The following is a 12,869-nucleotide window of genomic DNA, read 5'->3' as shown; positions in this document are numbered from 1 at the left end:
ATTTATAGATATATTTTAAGTTGTTATTTCAAATACCGAGAGGTTTAGAATCATCAAATCTTGTAAGTTGATGCATCTTGAGGCCTTGAAACATATTTATAAAAAAGTAGGTCACAGTGACCTACTTTTTGAATTTTGCAGATATTCAAATTTCACATTTTCAATTTTAGATGCATATTTTGGGCACTGTAAAACCTAGGATCATCAAACTTTGTCAGTTGATGCGTCTTCAGTCTTCGGTTTGTGTCGACCAAAAAGTAGGTCACCGTGACCTACTTTTGGTATTTGACAGCTAAATTACTATATTTCAGACACTATTTGACCTACAATCATCAAACTTTGTCAGTTGATGCATCTTGAGTCTCCGGAGTGTATTGACCAAAAAGTAGGTCACTGTGACCTACTTTTGGCATTTGACAGTTATATTTATATATTTCAGTCACTAATTGACCTACAATCATCAAACTTTGACAGTTGATGCATCTTGAGTCAACGGAGTGTGTCGACCAAAAAGTAGGTCACCTTGACCTACTTTTGGAATTTGACGGCTATATTTATATATTTCAAATACGATTTGACCTACAGTCATCAAACTTTGTCAGTTGATGGGTCTTGCATGTTCGAAGGGTTTCGACCAAAAAGTAGGTCAACTTGACCTACTTTTGGAATTGGACACCTATATTTATATATTTCAGATACTATTTGACCTACAGTCATCAAACTTTGTCAGTTGATGCGTCTTGCATGTTCAAAGGGTGTTGACAAAAAGTAGGTCACCTTGACCTACTTTTGGAATTGGACGGCTATATTTATATAATTCAGATACTATTTGACCTACAGTCATCAAACTTTGTCAGTTGTTGGGTCTTGCATGTTTGAAGGGTGTTGACGAAAAAAATAGGTCACCTTGACCTACTTTTGGAATTGGACGGCTATATTTATATATTTCAGATACTATTTGACCTACAGTCATCAAACTTTGTCAGTTGATGGGTCTTGCATGTTCGGAGTTCGCTGACCAAAAAGTAAGTCACCATGACCTACGATTGGAATTTGACAGCTATATTTCAATATTCAGATACTAATTGGCTTAAAATCATCAAACTTTGTCAGTTGATATTTCTTGGGTTCTCAAAATGTGTAGACCAAAAAGTAGGTCACATTGACCTACTTTTTTTGAATTCTTAGGATTTAACTAAAGATTTAGAATACTAAGAGGCTAAGAATAGAAATGGTGGGGTTGTACAATTTATCAGAAGAGCGATTCTAGGCCCTTGGGCCTCTTGTTAAAGGAAGCTTTGTTATGCTCCTAAAGCGCTACTTATACACACTGATGCAATCCCACACAGTCGCTGTGTCATTCAGTGTTTAAGATATTTTATAAGGAGAGTGGATCTCTCGATGCAATTGTATAGAATATTTAATATAAAGCACAAACAAACAATTATAACACCCAACCTTATATATATATATATATAGATAGATAGATAGATAGATAGATATAGATATTATTTCCTTACAGCTGTGACTAATTCAAAATAAATATCTCAATGAGGGGAACTTTCGCAAGGTTCATTCGCAAGTCAGACTCTTCAGCCTAGATTGATACATATCTATAAAGCTCAAATGCTATATATAGATTTTTATCCAGAAACCATGTTATTACAATATGAGACCTGGTAACTTTGCGCTTTGATCTAGATTTTTTTTCCCGGCAACCCTCAATTAACTGCAAGTACATGTAAAACGAAAAGTACGGCACACAGCGCCTGCAGAAATAAAAAATAGACTGCTCACTTGAATTATCTCGTTCCTCCGAGGTGGACATTCCTCATCTTCCCGAGTCAAGGGTTTTTGATTCGCTCCGCTTCATGTACACATATATGAAGCGGATCAGAAATCCTTGACTCTGGAAGATGGGCATTCTCTCGCAACATGGCGTATTGTAAGACACTTTGATCTAAGACATAATATTATTACGTCTTTTATATATCAGACTCTATGGTCTGACTATTAAAGCTAGCCACTACTATTAGTTCAAGCCACACTTATTCTAAGGTAACATTCCAACAAGTGATATTGAAATCGGAACTCAACGAACTTTTGAAATCATGACATTTTGACTGTCTGGAGTGTTTCATACCAATTGTTAGGCCATTCTTTACACACTGATTTTGACTACGGATTACTCCGTTTATCTCATCAATAAATAGGGCTCACGGTAGGTGTGACCGGTCGACGGGGGTGCTTACTCCTCCTAGGCACCTGATCCCTCCTCTGGTGTGTCCAGGGGTCCGTGTTTGCCCAACTCTCTATTTTGTATTGCTTGTAGGAGTAATGAGATTGATCACTGTTCTTTATCTTCATCTTTTCTTTTCATACCTAACCTTGAAAGTCAGTAATATTTTGAGTTGACGTTGCCAGTCTTGTTTACTCAGTGTCCAATTCAAAATTGATGTCCGCCGATTTACTTCGATTTTCATTTTACCATTTTTTTTTTTAACACAAGAATTTTACACCTTATCTCCCATGAATCGTATTGAGATGCCCCTGTAAATTTCCAAAATGGGGTAAAAAAGTTTCCGATTTGTTTACTTTAGGTATCCATATGCTATAAAAGGAGAGTTCCTGGGGCGGGCGGGGGGATGTTAATGATTTCTTCTAAAAATACGTTTTCTGAATCCTTTACATTGTGTACGCAACGAAGGTATTCACCCGACAATATTGTTGATCTCTCATAGGATTCTAGGAAGAAACGTTGTTCTGAGCCTCTTTTAGCTAATGAGTTAAATACATGGAACTCCTACCGATAATGGAAGCATACCAAAAAAGTGCAATATTCCTATATCAAGCGCAGTTTAGAATTTTTGCATAAGGCAAGAATTATATGCCGAGATAGTTTGAATTAGTTTGCCAATATAACTTGTCATTGGGTCAAATGCTGTCTGACGCGTTTCAATATACATGTACCAAATTGTTTGGACTTTTCTTGCACACTGATTTTGACAACGGATTACTTCGTTTACCTGATCTAGAAATAGGGCTCACAGCAGGTGTGACCGGTCAACAGGGCATGTTTACTCCCTCATAGACACCTGATCCCACCTCTGGTATACCCAGGGGTCTGTGTTTGCCCAACTCTTAATTTTGTATTCCTTATAGTTGAGATTGATCACTATTCGTTATCTTCACCTTTTCATATTGCACATTTAAATAAGTTTGATGTGGAACCACAGGCACCTAACGTATGGACACTACGATCCCCCTCCCCTTTCCGATTTTTTTTTTTCCAATAATTTTTCCGAAATGTGTGGGCTCCCTGTCTATCTCATCCCAATTTCAATTTATGTAATCGTTTCACGCTTTTTGTAAGCTTTAGAGATTACCGGTATAATAAAAAAATATTATACCCGTAAAAGGTCAATCTCTAAAGCTTACTTAAAGCGTGGAACGATTACATAAAAGGGAATCCACACATTTCAGAGAAATTACATATGTATCGTCAAAAAAAAAAAATCAGAAGGGGGGGGGGGGTTAGTGTCCATACTTCCGGTGCCTGTGCGCAGAATTAGGATAAAGAACTGAACTCACGACCTTTGTGCTTTCACATTTAACCAAACCATGAAGAGCTCCACATGGCAAGACACATCTCTACGAGCTTTTTCTATGAAGTTGCATGGTACCCTTGACCCCAAAATCAGGGGTTCTCCCTCTCTTGATAACAAAGCAACATTGACCTATCAAATCTTTTGAGAATAAAATGTGGCCTGTAGAGTGTCTACAAGTTCAGTGTTACACACTTGCCTACACAATAACGAGCCTGTTACTACTTACTACATGTATATCCACCCTTGCAATGCCTGGTGAGGGGACAACAAGAACTTGGATCTGTATGCAAATAAATATTCTCCAAAAAGTCAACAATTGCAACTTTCATTTTTATCCTTAACCTCAATGTCAACCAAGGACTTAATACAGGGCATCATTCCGGGAAGTTGGACAATCTGGAGAATAAATGTATATGTACATGTAGCTTATATCTTGTACTCATTAATGACTCTGACCTCTCACCTGTATTCTAGGAAACCAATACGAACAAACAACCCATATATTTCTTAAATACCGTAACCAAGTAAAGGAACAAATACTGTACACTACACATTTAATATACACTTTAAAACTTTCAAAATGTAGTACATTGTATTCAAAATCCACTGATGTACATATATTAAAACATAAATCACAAATTTTCCTAAGTCCAAGTTTTGAGGTTTGAGGAAAATACATCATGTTCCTGTGAATTAGTGGTTAATAAATATTTACTCTTGACTTTCTCATGTTCAAGGAGGTCTTAAAACTGTGGATATGTCCATTGTACAAAGTCAACAAAACCTTAGCATTCATGAAAATGAACAATTTTACAGTATAAAAGAATGTTCAAAAAGAAAATATACAAAAGTAGAGACAGTATATTATATGTACAAATATTACATAAATTTCTATAATATCCTAACACATGTACATAAAACATTAATAATAAAAAAGAAAATAGAAGAGGGTTGGTATATAAATGGACCTAGGGTCCGTAAAGGGAACTAGGAGGTACAGTGTATATTAAGGCTTCCAGAAAGTTTTCAACACCCAACATTTATTAATAGACAAAACAGCGAGAAATTGCAACATGCATGAAGATCAAGATTAAAACACACCATGCACAGATTTCGAAAACTGGAGTTAATACAGAAGCATGACCATGGAAAAGGGTGATTATCTGTCCTTTAATGGTATGTGTATATCAAACTGGATGTTCAAAGGTACCAAGACATTTATGGAAGGGTTAGAGAATGGGGAGGTGTGTGTTGTGTGTATTACACCGAAGAACAGGCCAAGGGTTCCAGGGATCAGATCTTAATACAATTCATAGGCACCAGTCTTATGTACAAATCTGACAATAATTCATAGGCACCAGTCTTATGTACAAATCTGACAATAATTCATAGGCACCAGTCTTATGTACAAATCTGACAATCACTGGAAAATAACAAGTTTTAATCAGCAAGACACAAATTCTTGTGAGTGGCTTGTAATATTACGTAAAAAATCTCATTTTTGTGCTCAAGCAACTTGCTAATAAAGGTGAATTACAGAATCCGGTTTTTACTAGATCTAGAAGTTAACAAGTCAGGTGAATTACTATTATTTAAATTGTTCTGCAGAGATTTGTTAACTTTACAAAGAAAAACATTAATTTTGTTTATGTTTCTACTAGAATCTTCAATCAGATTTGTACGCATGGATAACAAAATAATAAATATACGAAGAAAAAGAATATCAGAAGGTACAAGTCAAACAAAAATAGACATTTCCTATCTAAAAAAAAGATATAAAGTATATATACTATAAAATACAAATATATTTTTAATTCAATGGTCCCTGGAACTGTCATAAAACTATTGCTATTTGCCCCTTGGTTTGTTTTCCAGTCATGTTAATCTTTTCCGTTTGAGATAGAATTCATGGCCTGAAACAAAAGACACAAGAGTCATGTGCTGCAATATTTTAAACTCCTGGGGCCCGTTTTACAAAAAGTCGTAAATCTTGTAAAGTCCTAAGTCATAAATTTGAAGAACTTACGACAGATCGTAGGACTATTTTACAAAACGTATCGTAATCGTATATATTGTAAATTCTTTTGTCGCAAGTCGTATATGGAACTCTTCAGCGCATGAAGCTGTAGAAATGAACATATATAGATACCTCGCGAAACCCGACGCTTTGACGTGCAGACACTGGGGAGGAAAGAAAACTGGAGCGTCAGTGAAACAGCTGCGCTCGTCGGTGGTGTTGCGGAACGGTATGATAAACGGGCCCCTGATTAATCAAACTGATCTACTACTAGGATTTGATGATTATAAAATTAATGTAAATAAGTCCCTGTTGGAGACGTGCAAAAATTTTGATAACGAAACATGTATTTGAAGATGTACTTACAGCAACTGCAACCTGTTTTAAATGACCATATGCTACGTCTATATCATCATTAACGATTATGTGGTCATAAGAACCTGGCTGGTCAGCTGTCCATAAAAAAACAATAAACATTAGTATCATACAGTTTGACCAAATGAATAGCAAAGTGGGCTGTACAATAAACAAATTAAGTACATGTATACCCTAATGACTTGGCTATCCAAACTTATACTATAGGAAACCACTTCTATTCGCTAAAATTCCATGCTGTCTCAAGAAAGTATAGTTATATGAATCTAGACACTTTTATAAAGAGAATGTATTTTCCACAAAGCTAAAATGGAAATTTAACTTAAACAAAACTGGTTCACATTGGCTAAATGGTTTCAGAGGAACACATTTCTGAAAAATGTATGAACAAAGGAAAAAGGACACCAAGCAGACATACACAACATTAATGAATGGTCAGATAAGTCTTAATCTTTTTGAAATGTAAGAAGAAGTGGTAAGATCAAAAGAATCCATACACAACCAGGATTCTGTAAGTACTGCATAGCAATATACGTTCACTACCGGCCCCAAGTCAATTTGTCTGTGTAACATTCTGTGTGAATAATCATATATATGTCAACAGTTTGTGTACAAGATTATTCTGTGTGAACAATCGTATGTCAACAGTTTGTGTACAAGAATAACGAGGTTCCATTAAATAAAAGTCAAGACTCAATTGCCATAACTCAGTAAAACATTAATGGACTGGAACAATTTGAACTTGATCTGTAACTTTTCATGGTAAAGCAATGCACCAGATATCAAATGAATACCTGCATGCATGACGAAACAAGAGGCCCATGGGTCACATCGCTCACCTGAGTCACCTTGGCTCATACCTAAAGATTTTCCCTTTATGTATATCGGCTTATAAAACTTTGATCCCTATTGTGGCCCCAACCTAATCCCGGGGGCCATGATTTTACTAAACTTGAATCTGCAATATGTCAGGAAGCTTTCATGTAAATGTAAACTTTTCTGGCCCAGTGATACTTCAGAAGAAGATTTTTAATGATTTTCCATATACATTTGTATGTAAAAACTTTGATCCCCTACTGTGGCCCCATCTTACCCCCGAGGACCATGATTTTTACAAACTTAAATCTGCACTATGTCAGGAAGCTTTCGTGCAAATGTAAACTTCTTTAGCCAAATGGTTCTTAAAACGAAGATTTAAAAAAAATCTATTTAATGATACATAAAACTGTGATCCCCTATTGTGGCCTCATCTTAGCCCCAGGGGTCATGAGTTTTACAAACTTGAATCTACACCATGTCAGGAAGCTTTCATGTAAATATCAGCTTTTCTGACTCAATAGTTCTTGAGAAGAAGATCTTTAAAGATTTTCCCTATATATTTGTATGTAAAACTTTGATCCCCTATTGTGGCCCCATACTACCTCCAGGGTCAATTATTTTAACAGTCTTGAATCTGCACTATGTCAAGAGGCTTTCATGTAAATCTCAGCTTTTCTGGCTCAGTGGTTCTTGAGAAGAAGATTTTCAAAGATTTTCCATATATATTTGTATGTAAAACTTTGATCCCCTATTGTGGCCCCATAATACCCATGGGGCCATGATTTTGACAAACATAAATCTGCATTATGTCAGGAAGCTTTCATGTAAATATCAGCTTTTCTGGCTCAGTGGTTCTTGAGAAGAAGATTATTAGAGATTTTTCCTATATATTTGTATATAAAACTTCGATGCCCTATTGTGGCCCCATACTACCCCCAGGGGCCATGTCTTTAACAAACTTGAATCTGCACTATGCCAGGAAGCTTTCAGGTAAATCTCAGCTTTTTTGGCTCAGTGGTTCTTGAGAAGAAGATTTTTCCTATATATTTCTATGTAAAACTTTGATCCCCTATTGTGGCCCCATAATACCCCCAGGGGCCATGCCTTTAACAAACATGAATCTGCATTATGTCAGGAAGCTTTCATATAAATATCAGCTTTTCTGGCTCAGTGGTTCTTGAGAAGAAGATTATTAAAGATTTTTCCTATATATTTGTATATAAAACTTCAATGCCCTATTGTGGCCCCATACTACCCCAGGGGCCATGCCTTTAACAAACTTGAATCTGCATTATGTCAGGAAGCTTTCATGTAAATCTCAGCTTTTTTGGCTCAGTGGTTCTTGAGAAGAAGATTTTCAAAGATTTTCCATATATATTTGTATGTAAAACTTTGATCCCCTATTGTGGCCCCATAATACCCCCAGGGGCCATGATTTTGACAAACATGAATCTGCATTATGTCAGGAAGCTTTCATGTAAATATCAGCTTTTCTGGCTCAGTGGTTCTTGAGAAGAAGATTATTAAAGATTTTTCCTATATATTTGTATATAAAACTTCAATGCCCTATTGTGGCCCCATATTACCCCAGGGGCCATGCCTTTAACAAACTTGAATCTGCATTATGTCAGGAAGCTTTCAGGTAAATATCAGCTTTTCTGGCTCAGTGGTTCTTCAGAAAAAGATTTTTCAAGATTTTTCCTATATATTTGTATGTAAAACTTTGATCCCCTATTGTGGCCCCATCCAACCCTCCCGGGGGGGGGGGGGGGGGGGGGGGGGGCATGATTTTAACAAACATGAATCTGTATTATGTAAGGAAGCTTTCATGTAATTTCAGCTCTTCTGGCCTAGTGGTTCTTGAGAAGAAGATTTTTAAATGACCCCACCCTATTTTTGTGATTATCTCCCCTTCAAATGAAAGCCCTTCACCCAAGGATGCTTTTGGCCAAGTTTGGTTATAATTGGCCCACTGGTTCTGGAGAAGAAGTCGAAAAAGTTTACAGACAGATGGACAGGCAACGGACAACAGGCGATCAGAAAAGCTCACTGAGCTAAAAAAGTGTGGAAAACTGAGTATTTGCATTAATTTTCTAACTTCCAAGTGCCATAATTCAGCAAAAAATGTATGGTCCGTAACAAATTCAAACTTGATCTGTAACTTGTCATAGTAGAGCAATGTACCAATAAGAATGGATATCTGCAAGCATGAAAAAATAAAGCGTGTAAAACTGTTTTGCCGGAATGACAGACAGAAAGACAGACAGATGGATAGAAGGCAAAACTAAATTCCCCTTCATGCAGCTCCACCGGTAGGGGACTAAAATCTATTAACTACCATATTCTAGTGCCTCCTGTGCTGTATTAAGGCGTTTCAGTAATGATTCTTCAGTTTCTGTGCCCCTTCCTTCTAGTCTTTTTCTCTGAAATGATAAATACAAGCTTTCCCTAATAACTAAAACAAAAGGCCCATGGATCACATCATTCACCTAAGTTTCTGCACACACATCCCCCCCCCCCCCCCCCATGTAAAATATTTAAATCCCAGCTATACCCCTTTTTGTTACTCTACCTGTGCATCATGATTTTACACTACATGAAGATTCTTGCATATCATTTTGACAAATTGTACTCGTGTTGTTCTTAAGATTTTTCAAGAATTTTCCTGTTATTCCAATGCACAACTTTGAACCTCTATTTTGGCCTTTAATGGAGTCTCACTATATGACAAAAATTTCACAAGAGTGTTTTTTTCCATTTCAGTGGCTGTAATAAGTTTTTATTTAGCACCCCATTCTGTTTTCACTATTTAAAATATTTTCCCTCGGAAGAAGGCATGCCCTTTCATTTGAATAACCTTGAATTTCATTTACTCAAGGATGCTTTGTGGCACATTTCATTGTAACTGGTCAAGTGGTTCTGGAGAAGAAGTAAACAAGATCGAGCCCCGCAGGCCTTATCAGTCACCTGAGTATTAGTTGAAAGTATCACTAGTCCCACAGGCTTTATCGGTCACCTGAGTATTAGTTAAAAGTATCACTAGTCCCACAGGCCTTATCAGTCACCTGAGTATTAGTTAAAAGTATCACTAGTCCCACAGGCCTTATCAGTCACCCGAGTATCAGTTAAAAGTATCACTAGCCCCCAGGGCTATGAAATCTAGGAAAAATTTTCTGTTCTGCATATTTAATCTAAATTCTAATATTCGATCAGCAGTAGTAGAGAACAAGATGTGTTCTTTTAAAATTTAAATGCCTCTGAAAGTGCCTATACTGAAATACTTTAAATAATATGATAAAATATATGTAACATTAACACAATATGAATACTTTGGACCCGTCCTACAGTCAAAAGCCTGGTTTGCAAAATTTACAATTTTGGTACATCCTTTTCTGCTTTTTCCTATATATGCATTTTTCAATTTAATTAAAATCAGATCTTCTCTCACCATTACACCTTCTCCAGTGTAACGGTTAGAGAAGATCTGATTTTAATTAGATTGATGCATTTTTATACCATATCAGCAACCTAAAAGAAGTCTTTCAAATGATAAAGACAATAATCACTATGGTAATTTTGGACCCATCCTGGAACCAAAACCCTTGGGATCATGAAATTTACAATTTTGGTAAATGGCTACTTTTCTAAATATTATCCATTTAATTTCAATTCAGTATCATGCAATAGCATTAAAGACAATATTATTTAAATGTTTTACAAATATACACTGTATACCAAGTTTGGCCCCACATGGAGTCAGAACTTCTACCCCGAGGATCATGAAATTTACAAATTTTAGTAGACACCTTCCTGCTTTACATCACTATGCATTTAGTTTTTCTTACAGATGTGCAGTTATGGAAAAAATTAATTTTTAATTTAGAAAATTAATAAATGTTTGGTAGTACATGTATTTGCCCTGCCCCTAAGGCCCAGGAGTCCTGAAATTTACAATTTATGTCCCCTTGTTAAAAAAGATACTCCATATCAAATTTGAAAAAAATTGGAATGGCAGTTATCAAGAAGTAAAAAATTTTCAATATGCAGGTTTCGAGATATGTCCAAGTTATTTCCCTTTGGAGAACTCTCGTACATAATAAGGTGCAAAACAATTCGTTTACATGTGGGAGTAGGACAAATATTCATCACTGCGTAAGTGAATGTGCTCAGTGAGTTTCTAATATGCAGTTTCATCACCTGAATTCAACTGATACACAAACTAAAGTAAATGATAAGTATTCAGGGAATATAATGAAATACACGAAAATCTTATCATATGTTATTTTGTTGCTCATATGTATCATATCCAGGATATTACTTGCAAATATGACATTGTTTTTATGTTTCCACTTCAGTAAAATAATATGTATACGGTGTGACCGTTGGACTGAGCGAAGCATGATATGGTCAATGGCGTGTCCCAAGTGATAGTCATAATTCTGTTCAGTACAGTAAATTACAATTCATTTAAAAATATGTATTATTTATGAAATTCCCCTTGCGCTAAACGCCCAGTATCAAAGGGGGATATCTATGAGGATAATTAGAGGATCCGTCTATTCCTTTAACGCGGAGAATATTGCACCAGCCGACGTAAACCGTACAAAGTGACGTCAGATGTAGCCTCAATTTTTTTTCTTCGTCTTTCAAACCAAACAATTATAAACAATAATTCATTTCAAAATATATATTATTTATGAAATTTTCCTTGCACTAAACGTCCAATAACATCTAAATATAAAAGGGGGATATACGAGGATAACAGTTCTACAGGATCCGCCTATTCATTTAAAGCGGGGAATATAACGCCAGCCGACGTAAATCATGCATTGTGACGTCACATTTAACCTCGACATTTTTTCTCTTTCAAATCAAACAATTATAAACAACAATACACCCCGTTTGCAATTTAAAAGACAGTTAAAACAAAACAAAATTAACCAATAAATTCAAAGTGGTAAAAAGTAAGCGTAAATATATCGTATATTTTTATTTAAAGAAACTCATGAACTCGTTCATCTATTTAGTCGTATTACTATTATTGATGATGGGCTAAAGACTAACAATAATAATCACACCATTCATTTTTAACAAACTAGGTGTTTGAATTACAAATTGCACGTTAGTCTTGTATTTTTGGCATTCAAAATTAAAACACGAATAACTGTAGAAGCAACTAATGAACAAAGCATAATGGCGGCGCTCATATGGATCACGAAATTTTCAGTGAACGTATATAGAGATTATCTGTATTCATTTGCAGATTTTCTCATTTTTTATTTTACGTATACGTGTTACCTTTAGAGCCTTGCTTCGCGGACGGGCCCTTGGCCCGTCCAAGCTTCGCTCAGTATTACTTTTGATAGCATTTTTTAAATTTTCAACATTTACATAGAAACTGCTTTTAATAGTTTATCATCTTCCTCAACGATTATAAGTCCACTCTTTCCCACTTAGTCATTCAAAGTTCCACTAAATGCACCTCCTACACAGAGGATCTCATATCTCAAAACTGGCATATTGTAACAGTTAATACATTTAATCACTGACCATTTTGGCCCCACCCTAATACCAAAAACCCCTACCCCTGGGATCATGAAATTTACAAAGAACAGAAAAATAAAATAATTTATCTTACCAAAGCCTCTAATGATGGTGGCTTAACAAAAATGTACTGTGCATTTAGATCTGTTCGTTTAATGTTTTTCACACCATTTATTTCAACATCCAACACACAAAGTCTTCCAGATCTCTGAATCAAATCCACTGCCATCTTACTGAAACCAGAAAAAAATGTCATTAAAATTTTGTTTTGAATTTCTACCACTCTTCTGCTTATAATGTATATAGGTACTTCATGGCTCATTTATAAAATTCAGTTTCTTAGACTCACCTTGTGCCATATCTGTTACCAGAGAATTGGGCATGCTCCAAAAATGAGCCTTCACTAATCATTTTTTCAAACTCTTCCATCGGAACAAAAAAGTAGTCTGTAATTTTGAAGGAAATCTTAATTAATAATGATTTAACCAAAAAAAAAAAAAATTCCT

General features: G+C 35.7%; 1 protein-coding gene across 4 annotated transcripts in view; it reads right to left on the bottom strand.

Moving 5' to 3' along the window:
- Nucleotides 1-4,148: 4,148 nt before the first annotated feature.
- The window catches only part of LOC130052147 (uncharacterized), a 23,196-nt gene continuing 14,475 nt past the window's right edge, over nucleotides 4,149-12,869 (bottom strand). For all 4 annotated transcript variants that reach the window (XM_056156298.1, XM_056156296.1, XM_056156300.1 and 1 more), the window contains 5 exons: nucleotides 12,713-12,809; nucleotides 12,458-12,596; nucleotides 9,158-9,242; nucleotides 5,992-6,077; nucleotides 4,149-5,521 (listed from right to left, as the gene is read on the bottom strand). In XM_056156298.1, coding sequence (XP_056012273.1) covers nucleotides 5,489-5,521; nucleotides 5,992-6,077; nucleotides 9,158-9,242; nucleotides 12,458-12,596; nucleotides 12,713-12,809 — 440 coding nt within the window. In that variant the 3' untranslated portion in view covers nucleotides 4,149-5,488. The remainder of the gene's footprint in view (nucleotides 5,522-5,991; nucleotides 6,078-9,157; nucleotides 9,243-12,457; nucleotides 12,597-12,712; nucleotides 12,810-12,869) is intronic.

The sequence above is a fragment of the Ostrea edulis genome, chromosome 2, assembly GCF_947568905.1.
Source record: "Ostrea edulis chromosome 2, xbOstEdul1.1, whole genome shotgun sequence".
Taxonomy (NCBI): domain Eukaryota; kingdom Metazoa; phylum Mollusca; class Bivalvia; order Ostreida; family Ostreidae; genus Ostrea; species Ostrea edulis.
The sequence above is the reverse complement of the archived record's forward strand: the minus strand, read 5'-3'. Positions and strand labels throughout refer to the sequence as shown.